This window comes from Argopecten irradians, chromosome 13 (genome assembly GCF_041381155.1).
Source record: "Argopecten irradians isolate NY chromosome 13, Ai_NY, whole genome shotgun sequence".
Classification (NCBI taxonomy): domain Eukaryota; kingdom Metazoa; phylum Mollusca; class Bivalvia; order Pectinida; family Pectinidae; genus Argopecten; species Argopecten irradians.
Window position 1 is genome coordinate 24086956 of NC_091146.1, and position 19536 is coordinate 24106491.

General features: G+C 34.9%; 1 protein-coding gene across 1 annotated transcript; it reads left to right on the plus strand.

Moving 5' to 3' along the window:
• The first annotated feature begins 9238 nt into the window (after positions 1-9238).
• Positions 9239-19211, plus strand: LOC138306727 (uncharacterized). Its single transcript, XM_069247195.1, has 3 exons — positions 9239-9410; positions 15707-16016; positions 19109-19211. Coding segments are annotated over exons 1-3 (384 nt in total). The 5' UTR covers positions 9239-9337; the 3' UTR covers positions 19110-19211.
• Positions 19212-19536: the final 325 nt, after the last annotated feature.

Sequence of the window (19536 nt, forward strand, 5' to 3'; positions counted from 1 at the left end):
ATCCTGGCCGACGCCCAGGGGCCAGAGGGGCGGGGCCAAAAAGGCTAAAATTTCAAAAATATTTCTTCTGAATTCACAGATTTGATGGATCTAAATAATCTTCATAGATTAAAAATTTATAAAACCACTGACTGACTTCAAGGTCCTGATTGGCCAATATATAGTGTTTTTATGTCTTTGTTTCATTCTGTATAACTCAGGTGACTGTTAAGGCCCATGAGCCTCTTGTTTTATCCATAGCCTTCTTCACAGGGGCGAACGCTCTACGCAAGGCCAAAAGTGAGGCGGTGCCAAGGGAGGCATTAGGAAGGATAAAGTCAGTTAGGAAGAATAGAAAAGATAAGATCCTAAATTTAGTCGCCTTTTACGATCATGCAATAGGGGCAGTAGGTACAATTCTAACGCCCTACCTGCAGGGCCAAAATTATCATATCAAGCTAACAATACTGCCGTAGATTTGATCGTCTGCTATCATGCTCTACACATCACCCTCAGAATACAGGTCACTCATGACACTACACAGGACAAAATATGAGCACAATGCCGCCTTATCTACACCTCAAACCCAGTTGCTGCAATACTACACCCGCTGTAACTGCGGCCGCCGCTGTCCGGGTCAGTCTAAAACCTGCGAGCTTTAATTAACCAAATCTAAAATTTTGGTGACTGTGTATAAAATCTGTGTAGCATTGACATACAAATCTTTGACCTATTTGTTGTGCCAATACAATGCCGCCTTATCTTCACTTCAGACCCAGTTGCTGCAACACTATACCCGTCCCACTCCCGTTATGCTGAGCGCTAAGCAGGAGTAGAAACTACCACTTTTATAGACTTTGGTGTGTCTCGGCCAGGGGACAGAACCCAGAGCCTTCCTCACAGGGGCGGATGCTCAACTCAAGGTCAAAAGTGAAGCGGTGCCAAGGGAGGCATTAGGAAAGATAAAGTCAGTTAGGAAGAAGAGAAAAGATAAGATCCTAAATTTAGTCGCCTGTTCTTAAAACGTGAGAGCATATACAAATATAACCTAACAGTACTAACGAAATTCTGGATATCACGAAAAGATGAAGAATAAGCATACACCTCACACTTCACACAAGGACATTAATCAATCAATCAAAGAAAAAGGATTTCCCAATATATGCACTGTCACTCGAAAGCACTGCAGGTACGGGTAGGGCATTAAAAGGGTACATGCTGTTTATTCTCCTCTTCCAACCAAAGTCTCTGGTAGCATGCACCAGTGGTACTAACAGGACAATTATTGCCAGAAGACAGAACAGGAATATACCACATATCCCCGAAAAAAAGACATTGCTGCACCACATCGCATGACGAACATGGAAGACCGTCAATAGGGCATTAAAGAAAGAAACAAACAACTAAAGAAACTGCTAATATATCGATTGAAGTACATACGTAATACTTGTCTATAACTTAAGTACAAATATTTCACTGTATACTGTCTAGAATAAAAACAAGTTACTAAATCCACCAGGACAGTTCAGATAGCAGACGCAAAGCTCTACGACTCTTTATCGGTCAAGTCGTTTCTATCCATTGCAGTTACTGAGTCGGAAACACTATTGCGGACAACATGAGTGTTTTCGACTCTGTAACTGCCGTTATCAAGATACCAGAAAGTACATGAAATGCTTATGAGAATATGGCAACGTTTTTACTAAACAATACTTAGATGTAATTTTGGATAACAACATGAACCCTGTTGAACACCTCTAGAGAGCAACATCTAATCATCTATTCGCTTTTCACCTAGCCTCACCGATCCCGGCATGGACGTGAAAAAATGTCAGAAGTCATTTCAGCATTATAATGTGACCGTGTGAAGTGTGTTGATTGGTGTCGATATAGCACTATATAAAATGGGCAAAAGTTCCACTATACAAGAAGACACAGCACGAACATACCGCAGTCTCCAAAAACACGCACCTCGCACTTTCATACACCTAACACACCGCATACATGGCAGGCCGTCCTTACATCGCCCTGGCTATTGATAGGACGTTAATTTAATCGAACAAACAAATAAGCAATATTGCAGTTTGCATAAAAGAAATATGAAAAGTATACGTACGTTTTATTTTGTGAATGACTAGCATACATATAAGACTAGTTTAATGCTAAAATAGATTAGATTGAAAAAGCATTAAAACAACTCATCAGCTAATAGGCCCGAACCTGGATACTCCATCTCAAATTCTAAATTAATTTCATATTAACAGACAGGAAAACAAGCAGACCTACATTTCAAGGTATTAATACATGTAAAGCATCCGGATTATAACCATTCTCCACATGAAATTCTTCATTAAAGTTATACGTGCAACAATTGGGTAAACATTTTGGATATGCTATTTAAACATAATTTACAACAGAAGAAAAACGCACATATCAAATTGACGTTTAAACATTAAGAACGGCTCTATTCAAACTATGTCTGATGTGATTATATTAATACTCAAGTTATATGTGCCGTAACTGGGCAAAAATTTTGACTTGCTATTTTTCCTTCAGTGATCTATTAAGAACCATAAAGTTTAATTAGTTAAGCTTAGGAAATCATTCAAATGTACAGACAAACATATATGAGGCGTGTTCCAGTTGGCGAACGCTCGCGATCGTTAGCGTGTGCTCGCTCCTGAACGGACATGATTGAAGCCCTGCATAGGGATTTTTTAAATAAATATTTATTCTGAAAATAGTGCCAAAACAAATGCACGAGAGACCACAATATCGAGTGGGCGCCCGAGCACTAATTGCAGTTCATTAATTTTCTTGTCGCGTGAGTGCTCGCCTCCTAAACACGCCGCTGATATTACTGTAAAAAGAAATGTGAAATGAAATTGTAGACCGGAAATCGGCATCGTGGTCTCGATGTATGTACTCATTTCGCTCCGATGCAGTGCTGCTAAAATCATTTTTAGTCCTTTTTTGTAAAATTAAAACCTTTGTATTGTAATTATTGTAATTTTCAAAATGTTGGTAACTTTGGTGTTGAAAAAAGTTTTAAAAACTCATCATGATTTATGAGTATGAAAATTACGTCACATATACCTTGAAGATTACTACTAAACTTGATCTGGGATAATCAATTTTTAATACAATGTTTGTATTGTTTTCCGAGACAAATGTTAAGCTCTGCATGTTTTTCCCGCTTGATGTTCAGAGCTCCAGATAAAATTTCAGGTCAAAGGCTTTTTACCCCCTATTTTTAAACTCAATGCTGATTTTACTCCTTGATTTTTTCTCAATGCTGATTTGAAAATTCCAAAGGGTAATTTACCCTTGTGAATACTTTAAATGCTGATTTTGACTTGTTTTTTGTAAAGGTTTTCAAACTTTTTTATAGACTGTCACTGTGTTCATTAATACATCAAAACACATACAGTCAAACCTGTGATAACAACTGTATAAATACCAACTGCTTCTGAAGAATTGAAGACTATTTTAATTTGGTCACAGCTGACCAAAATCAAAGACCACTTGTCCATAAAGTTTTTCTCTTTGTCCCATGGGTAGTCATTATGTAGGTTTGACTGTACATGTAGATATATTTGTTTTCTAAATCGATCTCTTTTCTTCTTAAAAATTGTCAGGAAATAATAAAAATACGCACAAAACTAAAATCAATTGTTTATTTTCATTTTACAAAATAGGCAATGATAAATGATAAACTGAAATGTGTTATCAGAGTTCTTTCTATAAACCAATTTGAAAACAGTTCTTTTTCCACGACTCGATCGTTTTTTTCTGAAACGGACCCAGTTCCACAATCTGATTAAAACACAGATCCTTATAACCACTCCGTTCAATAGAGGATCTGACAATATCCCATAAGGGGTCACGTCCAGATGACCTTTATACCACGTGTACTTCAGAGCAAATGCAGTTTCTACACCTTACAACATCAATTGAAAATGTCTTTTCGCCCCAGTATACATATACAATTAGCTTTGTTGTGTACTTCGGGCGAGATGACTACATACACGAAAGCAATTTTGACAGCCTTTTCAAACTTTTTCGTCTCCAGTCAAGATTCTGGCAGTGCCAATTCGATTGGCCATTTCAAAAGGTCATCTTGACGTGACCCCTTATGGGATGTTCTCAGATCCTCTTATCCAACGTAGTGATAGTAAGGATCTGTATTTTAATCAGATTGCCAGTTCCATGGACCTATTTTGAAGGCTGGGCACTTGACATCATCGATGATTTTCAATAAAATTGAATTGACAAAAGAGTTTATATCTTCATTTTCTTTCCTTGTGAAGAAATTTAGAATAGATGGGACGTTCTCGCTCTTTTTAGTCCTATAGCGTCCCGGTGTTGATGCCTCCATTTTGACCCGGCTACTTGTCAAACAGTGAGTCTGTCACGTGTTTAAATTCATACAGAAACCAATCAAAAACACCGAGATTAATCGAACGATTATAGATCAGCGTCAGTCGAATGTTTAAAGGGTATGCGTCATTGATAAAGACCGAGAATTTCTAATGGTAGACATATTTCAACTTTCGGTTTCAGTTCCAGCTGTTCTCGGAAATATTTACGTATTTTCATGCGTATTCTGTACGCATTTAATTTATTTTCAATGCGTTTTTATGTATTTTTTATGCGTAATTACGCACTTACGCATCTTATCTGGAGCTCTGAAATGTTGCCGGGTAAGTTGTATTTTTTGGTGTCTGTGGAATTGTTTTAAGTGAGATAGCACTCTTAACTGGGTATACCATAGGGGTATACTCACTAGGCACTGGCTCTTGGCAAGTACAGGTATAACATACATGGGTATATAGACAATAATAGGGGACGTAAAACACGTGTAAACTGGCTTGTGCAGGATTCGAGATATCACGATTACCAGCAGCACTCCGATCATTAAAACAATTCGAACCAGTCGTCCCACTCCCTGTATGTTGAGTGCTAAGCAGGTGCAGAAACTACCACTTTTATAGATTTTGGTGTCTCGGCCAGGGGACAGAACCAAGAGCCTTCCTCAAAGGGGCGAACGCTCAACTCTAGGCCAAATATGAGGCGGTGCCAAGGGAGGCATTAGGAAAGATAAAGTCGGTTAGGAAGAAGAGAACAGATAAGATCCTAAATTTAGTCGCCTTTTACGATCATGCAATAGGGGCAGCAGGTACAATTCTAACGCCCTACCTGCAGGGCCATATAACCATTCTCCACATGAAATTCTTCATTAAAGTTATACGTGCCACAATTGGGTAAACATTTTGATATGCTATTTAAACATAATTTACAACAGAAGAAAAACGCACATATCAAATTGACGTTTAAACAATAAGAACGGCTCTATTCAAACTATGTCTCAAGGCCATAAGTGAGGCGGTGCCAAAGTAGGCATTAGGAAGGCTAAAGTCAGTTAAGAAGAAGAGAAAAGATAAGATCCTAAATTTAGTCGCCTTTACGATTTTGCAATAGGGGCAGCAATAACAATTCTAACGCCCTGCCTACAAGGGGCCGGGGGGCACCAATGAAAGGTTTTCAACGTACGCCGGTCTTGTAAGTAAACCTATCACAATTTTCAGAATAAATGACTTCCGAATCGCCTAGAAATACTTATCCATGAAACTTTTTATGGCATTCAATAACGGAAAAAGCAATCTGACTAAAATACAGATCCTTATTATCACTACGTTGGATAAGAGAATCTGAGAAAATCCCATAAGGTGTCATGTCCAGATGACCTTTGGAAATGGCCAATCAAATTGCTGCTTGCAAATTTTGACATTGAGTTTCAGGGGACGAAATAGTTTTATTTATAATATATCCGTGTACGTAGTCATCTCGCCCAAAGTGCACAACAAAGCTAATTATATATGTATGTTGGGGCGAAATGGTGTTGTCAATTGATATGGCAACGTGCAGAAAATGTATTTGATGTTATTAAGGTCATCCAAACATGACCCCTTATGGGATTGTTGTCAGATCCTCTATTGAACGGAGTGGTTATAAGGATCTGTATTTCAATCAGATTGCGGAAAAATCTAATAAACATAATCGAAGTTAGCCGACATTGCTGCCGATGAATTGTGCCAACAAAATAATGACGTCACAATTGATACTTACCCGCATGGGAGCTAACACTGAAAAATAAAAAGACGGAATTTTAAGGGTTGCTGTTCATCTGGAAACGCAACCAAGTATTCAAATACTATTATAATAACTGTTATTGTTATGATTAAAATAAATATTGTATTCTGTATTTGCATATTATAGGTTTATCTATCCTTGCGGATAGGTATTGATTGTTACGTCATATGTTTTTGAGCGTGTCGTCACACTTTTCTGAGAAAACGACGTGAAAAGCGCTAACAAAATAATGACGTAACAATGGATACCTACCTGCAAGGGAGGCAACCCTGTAATATGCAAAGACGGAATACTTTGACCACGATTACGTCAGGTCTTCCAAATATCAAATATTATTACGAGGTGTTTTTGTAAATGCAAACGAAACTGTATCACTTGCCATCAGGCTGTACATGCGTAAACATGACGGGATTACAAAGACGGAAGTGATTTCTGTCCTAAAGTAAGATATAATTAACAACTTAATTACACGATAAAATAAAAATTTGACAATACAATAACTCCAAAAATTAAGATGGTCTGTATTTTAAAACAATCAAAATATATTTCAACCGATACATCACTACGTTGTTTCGTAAATTAAGACTTACGTACATAATAACGCCATAGATTATGATACAATTGTATTTTTAAACACCATATCATCGTATAGAAAGATTGTTTTACATCGCTACCTTAAATTATGTTATTATGTCAATAATGAAGATATTATCACCGTATTAGTGTTTCGTAAATTAACACATTTTACAATATAACTACGTTAAGATATTATACATTACATTTAGGCCCTGCAGGTAGGGCGTTAGAATTGTACCTGCTGCCCCTATTGCATGATCCTAAAAGGCGACTAAATTAAGGATTTGTTTGTTTGATTGTTTGTTTGATTTATTAACGTCCTATTAACAGCTATGGTCATGTAAGGACGGCCTCCCATGTATGCGGTGTGTTGCGTGTATGTTGTGCGAGGTGAGTGTACTGGGAGACTGCGGTATATTCATGTTGTGTCTTCTTGTATAGTGGAACTTTTGCCCTTTTTATAGTGCTATATCACTGAAGCATGCCGCCGAAGACACCAAGCAACACACCCCACCCGGTCACATTATACTGACAACGGGCGAACCAGTCGTCCCACTCCCTGTGTGCTGAACGCTAAGCAGGAGCAGAAACTACCACTTTTATAGACTTTGGTGTGTCTCGGCCAGGGGACAGAACCCAGAGCCTTCCTCACAGGGGCGAACGCTCAACTCAAGGCCAAAAGTGAGGCGGTGCCAAGGTAGGCATTAGGAAAGATAAAGTCAATTAGGAAGAAGAGAAAAGATAATATCCTCTAATATCCCCTGGCCGAGACAAACCAAAGTCTATAAAAGTGGTAGTTTCTGCTCCTGCTTAGCGCTCAGCATACAGGGAGTGGGACGACTGGTTCACCCGTTGTCAGTATAATGTGACAGGGTGGGGTATGTTGCTTGGTGTCTTCGGCGGCATGCTTCAGTGATATAGCACTATAAAAAGGGCAACAGTTCCACTATACAAGAAGACACAACACTAACATACCGCAGTCTCCCAAAACACGCACCTCGCACAACATGCACGCAACACACCGCATACATGGGAGGCCGTCCTTACATGACCATAGCTGTTAATAGGACGATAATAAATCAAACAAACAAACAAACTTATACATAAATGGCCCACTATTTTTTCGAAATGGCTTTTAATTTTTTAAATGTGAACGTAAAACGAGATCGATAATTTTGTAGATTCGCAAAAGTTATTAACTTACCTTTATTACTACACTCACCATCATCTTCGGGAAAAAAATATTAAAATGAATTAAATGTTAATTTTTATAGTGCAAGTCACCTAATGTTTCCCGCCGTCTTCCTTAATATCGCGCGGTAGTTGACTATCACTGCGTCAGACGGCAAAACAGCGAAATGAATCTCCACAGATATCATATATATAACGCAGGAAATCTTGCACATGTTTGGTGTTGTTACCTCATCTTACTTTAATACTACATTGTAAAGTTTGACATTTTTCAGTAATACAACGTTGTAGAATAAGACATTTTACAATAATATTACATTGTTAATTGTGACATAATTCAGTAATACTACGTTGTAGAATAAGACATTTTACATTAATACTACGCTGTAACACAATGTTGTAAATTATGACATTTTACAATAATATTACCTCATAAATTTAGACATTTTGCAATAATATTGCGTTGTAGATTACGACATTTTACAAAGTCCGAAAACAGAACCAGTGTAGGCGGGAAGATAAAGAATCCGGAGCGTGAACTAACATGACATCCACAGGTTGTAACATAAACAATACAAATTAAGCCCAGAAATAATTAGCATATATTTCTAGTCTATATCAGTTGAATTTCATTTCTCAGACATGTTAACATCGATAAACAAAACAATGTTACTTTGATAATCTTAAAAGCTGCCCTAGACATTTGACTAGTGGCAGACAAAATAGAAACAAGTGATGATGTGAAATGATATTGAAAGTTCGCCTTTAATCCGTTTTAATATGCAGGGGATTCCTTTAAAGCATTAGCGCTAATGGAAAAGGCGGCGTGGCTGTATTGATAAAGAATAGTCGCGCTGGCCATATCATTGTAATAGCTAATCCCCACACAGACCTTCCAATATCATCTTATACGGTAAATCTAATTATAAAAGATGAAAGTTATAGTTCTACTGCCACTCCGGGCGGGTAACTGTTGAGAAACAATTTATTTTTATCTAATTACTAACAACCAATACTCTCTCTCTGTAGCACACAGGTTAATACTAATAGGAAGAAAACGGCGGGTCCTGATTGGCGTATAATGTCTTTGGTATCAGGGGCACCATAAAGGGATATTATTTAAAAAAATAGTTGTGAGTACCCGATTAAAATTATAAAACTGCATTGATTAGTTATTGGATAATGATAACTTAAACATGTGTGAATATTTATTTTTTTACAGCAAATAATGACACAAAACAATATTTACATGAAAACATACCCCCTAATGGTGCCCCCTAATGGTGCCCATAATGAGTTATATGAGCTAATCGTTGGCGTTCATGCGCTATTTAAACAAGTGGATTGTGATTATATGACCCTTTCGCAGACAAGATTTTTCCTGAGACGAACTTAATAATTTTTGTTGCCAAACATCAATATATAGGTGCCTTTGATAATGGACGTAACGCCGGCGATTCTCGGACTGGCCGTGCTGATATCAGCCTTACAGGTCGGACACTCTAAAACAGGTGGGTTACTCTTGTCATAATCACAGGACATGTCCATGATATCCAATTCTTAAAGCTACGCACTTTACCTGAAACTGTCTTTAAAAGTGAAGTCATTTTAAATATAAACAAAATTTTGCAGACGTTATTAGGTTATTGCTGTTATTTAACTCACTTCCTAACTATTTTGAAACAGATTTAGCAGATGCTCATTTCCAAACTACCGGTCGTCTTTTCTATAAAAGTAAGGGTAAAATAACGTAATTGTTTCAAATGTTATTAACTTATCATCAATGCCCTATTATTTTGAAGCAAATATTTAAAATCTTATATTTTTTCTTCTTCGCGACACGCTTTCTTCTTCCTAACATCTTCCTTTACACTCACTTTTACTATTGAATTGTACGTTGGTCCATGTAAGGAAAGCTCTGAGTTCTGTCCTCTGAACCGACTCACCGACTTCTATACATTTGTAAAAGTGGTAGTTTCTGCTCCCGCTTAACGCTCAGCATTAAGCGAGTGGGGACGACTGGTTCGCCAGTTGTCAGTATAATGTAACCGTTCGGTTGTGCTGTTTGGTTGTTTGGCTGGCACGCTTTAGTGAGATAGCACTATAAAAAGACAATATCAATTATGACATATATTTGTTTTTGTTATGGTGAAGTGGACCTTTACCGGGCAACATGCGATGGAATCGTATGGTGGATTTGTTGGTAGCCGGGATGTATAACAAAATTCATGTTTGTTTTTTATTTTATATTCAGACTACGGTTATAGTCATAGCACTTTGATGCTCAGTATGTAAATATTTTGGAACTATAAAAAGAATGCTGAAAGCTAAACATTAATAATTTCAAACATATATTAAATGCTCAATCTGATTAAAATACAGATTCTTTTTATCACTATGTTGATTACTCCTACACGTGTATGATGTCTTGTTCCACCTGATTACATTGGGTGGATATGCGACCTCATACGAGATCCGTATGTACGCCATGTTGCTGGAAGCGCCCGGTTATTTGTCGCTGGGTTCAACGTATCCAAGACAATTTTAATAGCAAGATTTGTAAACGATTACTGATTGACTTACTTGTTGATTATATATTAATCCATTCCTGCAAGTAATTTTGTATGACACCACCCATATATTGTTAAATCCATGTTAAATCGTATACAAGTCGATGTGCTCAATTCTTCTGTCACTAAAACTTTATGGCTGCTATGGTTATTACAAAACACAAAATTTAAATTTAGCGAAACGCATAATAGAAATGAGGTTTACCTCGTTCCGCTTGTTTTGCGTAAACATTTAGATAACTCCTAAATTTCATAAAACCTTCATATTCATATTCAAATTAAAAATGGCGGTCAATACAAGTGAAAATACGATGAATGTTATAAGAAATGCATTTATCATATCTTCTTGGACTATTTTGGTTTGAAAGTCTTGCAAATATGTGTTTTTATGATATATAAATCCAATAAGGACAACATATAAATGTGATTTTTGATACATTTTACATCATTTTGATCAGCTGTGGCCCAGCAACATGAATCAATGGCCGTGCTCGTTAGAGGTCACACGAGGCAATGTGAAAAAGTATCTCGTCGTGTTAACCTCTAACAATGTTGGAGTATATGTAGATAAGAGGATCTGAGAAAATCATATTAGGGGTCATGTCCAGGTAGTCTTTGGAAATGGCGAAGCAAATTGCTGCCTGCAAATTTTGCCATTGAATTTTAAGGGGACGAAATAGTTTGAAAAAAACTGTCAGAAGTATTTTCGTGTACGTAGTCATCTCGCCCAGAGAGCACAAAAATGCTAATTATATATGTATACTGGGATGAAATATCGTTTTCAATTGATGTAGCAAGTTGAAGAAAATGCATTTGATCTGAAGTCCACGTGGTATACAGGTCACCCCAATATAACCCCTTATGGGATGTTGTCAGATCCTCTCTTTAACGGAATGGTTATAAGGATCTGTATATTAATCATATTGATTAAATGCTTGCAATTGCGTGTTTGGAACCAAAGACCAAACAGTAGTATGATGCTGGTATATTCAGGTTGATATCATATTAGTATCTCCAATTGAGTTTTCTCTGGTTATCTCACATAAAAAAGTCGATTCTGACTATGCTAAAATATTTTAACAATTCATTGATCTTTGTTCTAAAATTATTGGTGCCATAAGTTTCGTACAGACGAATAATCGCTTTTCATATGTTAATCACTACCAAAAGTTATCAACATTTGGATAATTACAATACCTTCAAAGCATATTTTTTAATTTGACACACACAAATAAGAGTTCAAATAAAAATTTGTCAGCAGTGCAAAATTCATGATATTTACGGTTCAGTGAAAGGAGCATATGTCGTAAGACATTGAAGCCATGTCGTTGTCTACAATTTCATTTCACATTTGTAGAGTGTTATTAGAAACTGTTAACGTTTTAATATACATTAAGCATAAAACAAGAACTTGTAAAGTGCAAAACGTATGAGATGTAACATGTGTCGAAATGTCCGCCCAGTTACGGCATATTACTTAATTCATTTCAAAAAAGTTGTCTACAAACGAACATGTTTCGACAAAAAGAACAAAATCACCCTATTAATATGACCTTAAACTAATTAACTTACCAACAACAAACCAATATGGTCTTAAAGATAATGTTATAGAAATAGTAATGAAAACCATTTTGTGCCTCTGACAATATTCTTTGATTTGTTACTAATCTTCCTTGTTTCATTCCATTCCTCATATTCAGATGGTTTGAGCCTTTCATTGTACAATTTTGGATTATTACAATGCATCCTAATGCCATATGTATGTCATACAATGTAATAAATAACGAAAAAAAAACATTATTACGTCATAGAAACGACACGTATCTGTAACAAAATCACGTATCTGTAACAAAATCTAAAGGTACATACATGTACGCGTTTTAATATCAGGTTTAAATGTGAAACGAGTTTCATATTTTTTTAAAGTCACAAAAGCTAGAATTGTACCTGCTGCCCCTATTGCATGATCGTAAAAGGCGACTAAATTTAGGATCTTATCTTTTCTATTCTTCCTAACTGACTTTATCCTTCCTAATGCCTCCCTTGGCACCGCCTCACTTTTGGCCTCGAGTTGAGCGTTCGCCCCTGTGAGGAAGGCTCTGGGTTCTGTCCCCTGGCCGAGACACACCAAAGTCTGTAAAAGTGGTAGTTTCTGCTCCTGCTTAGCGCTCAGCAAAAAGGGAGTGGGACGACTGGTTCGCCCGTTGTCAGTATAATGTGACCGGGTGGGGTGTGTTGCTTGGTGTCTTCAATTATTTATATATGGATTAATATGTAATAATAGGATTATCGATACATGGATTGATATATAATAATAGGATTATCGATGCATGGATTGATATATAATAATAGGATTATTGATACATGGATTAATATATAATAGGATTATCGATACAGGAAATAATATATAATAATAGGATTATCGATACATGGATTAATGTATAATAAAATGATTATTGATGCATGGATGTAAATATAATAATAGGATTATTGATACATGGATGTATATATAACAATTGGATTATCGATACACGGATTAATATATACAATACGATTATCGATACATGGATAAATATATAATAATTGGATTATCGATACATGGATAAATATATAACAATAGGACAATCGATACATGGATTAATATATAATAATTGGATTATCGATACATGTATTAATATATAATGATAGGATTATTGATACATGGATGTATATATAACAATTGGATTATCGATACATGGATTAATATATACAATACGATTATCGATACATGGATAAATATATAATATTTGGATTATCGATACAAGGATAAATATATAACAATAGGATTATCGATACATGGATTAATATATAATAATAGGAATATCGATACATGGATTAATATTATAAGACTCTTTCATATGTGGATATGAAGGATAGGGATATTCTACCCGAGGATCACAAAGTGTAATAAAACCCGAGGGTTTTGCAACATTTTGTGATCCCGAGGGTAGAATATCCCTATCCTTCATATCTACTTATGACCTCGATGTTTTATTGCAATTTTACAGCTATAATATCCCGCCATTTTGAAATAAATTCGAAGAAATCGACGACTGGAAGTCAATTTTCCATACATGAAAAATTACGTGATATTTTCATTACAAATTCCGTTGTTTGCATCGTTTATAGTAAAACCAGTCATATTTGTTTAAAGAAATGTTAAAAATTTTACCGGGGAAATAGAGATTTTGTTGACGCCATGACGTCCCGAGGCTTTATTGCATGGGTAACCATGGGTAACCATGCAATGCAGCCTCAGGAGACATGAGTGTATTGCCCTGGACCAGCCAGTATTACACTCGTAGGTATGAAAGAAATAACAATATGATTATCGACGCATGGATGGATTAATATCTTATAATTGGATTATCGATACATGGATTAATATATAATAATTGGATTATCGATACATGGATTAATATATAATAACAGGATTATCGATACATGGATTAATATGTAATAGGATTATCGATATATGGATTAATATATAATAATAGGATTATCGATACATGGATTAATATATAATAGGATTATCGATATATGGATTAATATATAATAATAGGATTATCGATACATGGATTAATATATAATAGGATTATCGATATATGGATTAATATATAATAATAGGATTATCGATATATGGATTAATATATAATAATTGGATTATCGATATATGGATTAATATATAATAATAGGATTATCGATATATGGATTTATATACGATAATAGGATTATCGATATAATGCCGGAAGTTAAGACCAGTTCCACGTTGCGTACTATTGATAAATGTCGGTGTTGACTAATTTTGTTGAAGACGTTAATAATGTTCAGCATGTTTATTTTGTTAGCATACCACCGTGATGTCGATTTAATTAATTAAAAACAACAATTATTGACGAATGACACTGTTATTGAGTAGGAGGTCTGTATTTGATATCCTACATTATTGCATTTTCTTGGAACGTGAACATCATTGTATGACCTTAGTCTCAATTCAGGTTCTTAATCATATCAACATTTAATGGAAAAAGCGACGGTGATCAATTATATAACAGCATGACGGCATTGTCGAAATAGGCTAGATTGCATCGAAATTCAGGTTGGTTCCAAAAAAAGAGCGAAAGCAAAAAGGAACATGAAACTGTGTGGAAGCATAAAGTATTTGCATGCTTGATCAATGATAAAACTTTCATGATAAATAGAGGTTCCCTAACAAGTGACTGATGTTTATCAAACTCGAGTTAGTTAATTTTCAAATTTTTAAAAGACACGAGTTTTAGCGAGTGTCTTTTGAAAATTTGAAAATTAACTAACGAGAGTTTAGATAAACATATGATAAACAACAGTCACGCGTTGGGGAACTTATTTATCCTATAACTTTAACTCTATATTTATACTTTGGTGACCATTTTCTCGTCTTCATTCAGGGAAACTAACTACCATACAATGTGTAATGATATCTTTCCGCTATAAAATATAGTGCCTTAATAGTGAACTAATATTCTATTGTTTAATACTTTAAATATGCATCTACTTGTTATACAGTTTATACAATGCTGTTTTAAAGAAAATGTGCTATGAAAAGTAGCCTGAAGTTGAAAGCCAATCGGAATCGATATATCTTGGCATTGACCAATCAGAGGCGCCGTAGGTGTTTACACACTGGAATGTGTAAACATAAATGATAACCAACTGCTATGGAATTTATCACATAGTTTTTCCATTGTGAAACATGCATAGTTATGGGATAAACAGTTATAATTATTCGGTAGTTTCGTAGTCTTTCAGTCTGTAATATTCCATCTTTGTTTCGTTCGCTTTTGTTTATAGTTTTAATGTCCTATTAACAGCTATGGCCATTTAAAGGCGACGGCTCCCATGAGTGTAATGTGTCGCGGTATTTGAATGTCTGTATTTTTGGGAAGCTGCGGTAAATTCTTGTTGTGTCTCCTTGTCATAGTGAAACGCAGCACGATATTGAAATGACATTCACTGTTAATAGACGTTAAGCGAAATCAACTAAAGGATGATTAAATCTAAATCAAATGTTCGTATTTTTCTTTTGGTTTTATACTCTTGAACAACTTATTTATATTTTTTGGTCTGTTATTTGTTGGGTTTTTTTTTTTGCTATGAATTTCGATAAAGTGACCAAAATGTTTCTCTCGTATACAAATAATTGTTTTGTCTCATTACAGATTTTGACAATTATGAACTACTACGAAAACTGGCATTCGACTCCACGCTACAGTCAATACTTTTAACATCCGGGGCTTCAGACGACGAAGAGTCACGTGATAATGATATCAAATCAGCTTCGTTCAGAAATGAAGGACTCCAATCAGATTCCTCTGCTAAATCACGTGATTATCTAAAACTTGACATGGATACCGATGACTATTCCCGGTTCTCAGGATTTGAAAAACGAGGTGTAGGGAGATGTATATTCAACTGTATGAAAGGGCGAGGGCAGATGAACTTCATCCAGTGCAAGAGCATGTGTCACTGGTAAGTATAACCCTATCAAATACACGTATTGAATAATGTATTTCACTTTCGTGTCTACTAACCTGACTGACAAATGGTAAAAACAGGAGCAGACGATTTATTATTCTTGTGTTACAAAAAGTACTTACTTTACACCATTACCACCATCGAAAAGTTTGAGCTTCTAATTTTACTTCAAAGTAAAAAATAAAAAAAAAATTGCAAAATGGAAAAAATCCATAGCATTATGCCCTATATGGAATTAAGTACTGAATGATGGGTATCGTGTATGCTCTGTCGACAGGGGTGCATCTTTAAAGTTCATGTTATAAAACCATATCATTCATGACGTATTTTTATGAATGCTATTTTCATATATTATCGAACTAAAAAAAATGACACAATGATATCACTATGACGTTGCAATCATACATATATGACGTAACAACCAGTACCTACCCGCAAGGGCAGATCATTCTGTATTTGCATATTATTGATACAGAGCATTGTTATTAGAACCAAATGTACCTCTTTCGCATCTACTAAAGTTGAAAATCCCATTAAAACTATCCACAGCCCAATTTTCTTGAAACTTTGCATATTGAAAGTACAACTAGTTGTCCCTTTAAAATGACACTACTTTTTCCTTTTGTGATTTTAAAAAGGCCGAGAAATTGTCAACATTGGATTCAAATGCATCTATCTGATTAAATAATGGTGAGAAAGTTAAACACTTTACGTCTACAGCTAGAATAACATCCCCTATTAACATCCAGGTATGTGTCAACGCCGTGTTCGATCGGAATATTTTTTGACAAGACAATAGATGGTCGGTCTTACCTAATTTGGTTTCCTACACCTTTACAAAGGGACCTTGCAGTAGCGGAAAAGTCAGTCAGAAGGTGATATATTTTCCGCTACAACAGTAGCTAGGAAAATGCAAGAATGAAAATGCAGCTATTTTAGAGTACATAATTATGTTAGTTTACAAAAAATATATCCCTAACTGTTGTTTTATCATGGTGTCTATGACCATTTTTGTATTTATTCATTTAGGGAAAATATTGATCTTTTTAGAAAATTATCTTGGCTGCATTTCAGCCTACGAAATGCTATTTTACCGGATATCATTTTTTTGAAAAAGTATCTGTTATCTGATTATACCTATAGCATGTTTTTAAAATGGTTTAAAAGTATGGACAAAATCGATAATATGCCAAATATTTCGAGCAAACCCAATATCCTCAAATTTTATCCTAACAAAAAAATCTCAGTTTTGTTTGCTTGAGAATCAATTTGTTGTGAAAATAATTAGTAAATATCATTATAAATGGATATAAAATAAAGAATGGACTATTATTTATTAACAAAAATAATTAAAAATTAAGAAATATGTTCAAAAGGTGGACACAAGAGGTCCCCTTACCACATAACCAAAGTCTTTTTAGAAAAAAATCATTTTAAGCCCTTTATGCCTTCTTAAAAATATAAAATAGATAAAAAGCACATATAAAGTAGTTATGTACCTAGACCTTTAATACTGCAAAATTAGAAAAAGAAAAGATAGGAGTGTGGGCGGATTTTGCAATCCCACCTTTCGAAGTTTCAAAGCATGTTTGCGTTGATTCAATTTCGCGGAATTAAAGTTAAATGAATTTAATTGTGCATGAATCGTGAAAGATTATCAATAAGCGAAAAAAAACTTAAATCGAAAAGAAAGTTATAGTAAGTATAGTTGTCATTGTACAAAGTAAAAGTTTCAGCTAAACGGTGGTGTGTACGAGTCTAATTAACACACAAATAGAATCTCAAACTTAACAATGATGGTAATATTGTTACGTAAGTAAGGTGTGTTTTTAAATAAACATACTAATTCGCCTGTCCCTGTTTTAAAGTAAGATATTAAATATGCTCCACCGTCGGCGGAGCATAAACGATTCTAATAGTTTTTGCAATAATTGGTGTTTAATCGTGTATATATGTGTCTAACTAACACAAAAAATAACATAAAATAATTTATTTTGCTTTTGGTGCATGCGCAATCAGTACCTCATTCCATATAGGACATAGTGCCAGGGATTTTTTTTCGGGATGCAATTAATTGTTTTTAATATTTTTATCTTGAAGTAAAATTAGAAGTTCAAATTTTTCAATAGTGGTAATGGTGTAGAGAAGGTAACTGTTGTAACTGAAGAAAAATACCAAATCATTTACTCCTTTTGGTAGAGAAAAATATCATTTGTCAGCGGTGTAGCATCTTTAAATATATAAATACTACCATTAGTCGGCAGTATAGAACTTATAACATGATGAGAACTGTAACATCATTTAGTACATGTAAGAGTTTTGAGCATAATAAGTCAGTGAAACAGCGTTGTATTTTAAACTAGCCATGGTCTGCAATTGGTTGATATTAGAATTGAATATGGAAAGTTTCAACTTTCAAAATTTTACATTTATAAGGTTTTTGTTCAAGACAATTCGATGTAAATCTCATCAAAATACCTAAATTGTCCAATGAACTTGTAGCGCTATTTTGGAAAAAATAACCAGACCTACATTTAAATCTAATGTCAAATAAGTAACTACAGATGTAATATCATATTACCGTATGTTTGTATGGCCTATGTTGTAAATCATATTAGCGTATATCCAATTATTTTCTTAGGGATACTATTTTCGCGATTTCAAATATGTATTTGAATGTCGATAATGAATGTGCATTGTTTGTCGATAATGAATGTGTATTTGAGTGTCGATTATAAATGTGCATGTGAATGTCGATTATGAATGCGAAAAGTTGACGGCGAAATATGAAGAAATTCTTGAATCAGATATACATTTAAGGCCAGATCGCGAAATTTAAAACAGCTGAAAATTTCCGTTTTCGATTTAAATAGCGAAAATTTTAACCCGCAAAAATAACCGATTAGACGGTACGTCAAACGCTTTTGAACTTTTCGCGATCGGGCTTTAAATATATGTTTCAAACATTTCTGTATGCTCTAAAATAGTTGTTTGTCATTTGTTTTCTTCTACTGTGACGTTATATATATTACAGTATATTACAGTTGAAGAGCAATTAATAACAGTCTTTTGTTTTTATTCCACAGATATACGGACTGGAGGCTGATGTATGTCCTAACTGCCTTATCTCTATCATCACTAAAGCTGAGTTATCTGTACTTCAAATGAAATAAATCACTTCAATAAAACAAAACTGAGTTTTAGTCCTTGATAAGTAATTAAAAAAGAGATGAATTATATTTGTAATAATATTTGGGTAATCTGCTTTCGATATTGTGTCAAATACTTTACATGATTTGGTTTATTATACACAGGCAATATTTCTTCGCGTGAAATGTTATTAACAGTCAGGATCATGAAAAGACTTTTTCAGAGTATGAGGAGTCTTGCGGGTCAAATTCATACAGACATTCATTCTCGATCACCAGTAACCTTAATATTTCATGTTATCACATAATCCGCCTTCCAGTGACTTCGCCCGTGTAATAAGTTTGCGTATGTCACTAGTGTAATA

What these genes read in the sequence shown, in the direction of transcription:
- LOC138306727 (XM_069247195.1), top strand. Translation starts at nt 9,338, where the DNA reads ATGGACGTAACGCCGGCGATTCTCGGACTGGCCGTGCTGATATCAGCC. An exon ending in GGTCGGACACTCTAAAACAG is followed by an intron (nt 9,411 to 15,706) that starts GTGGGTTACTCT and finishes GTCTCATTACAG; the next exon opens with ATTTTGACAATTATGAACTA.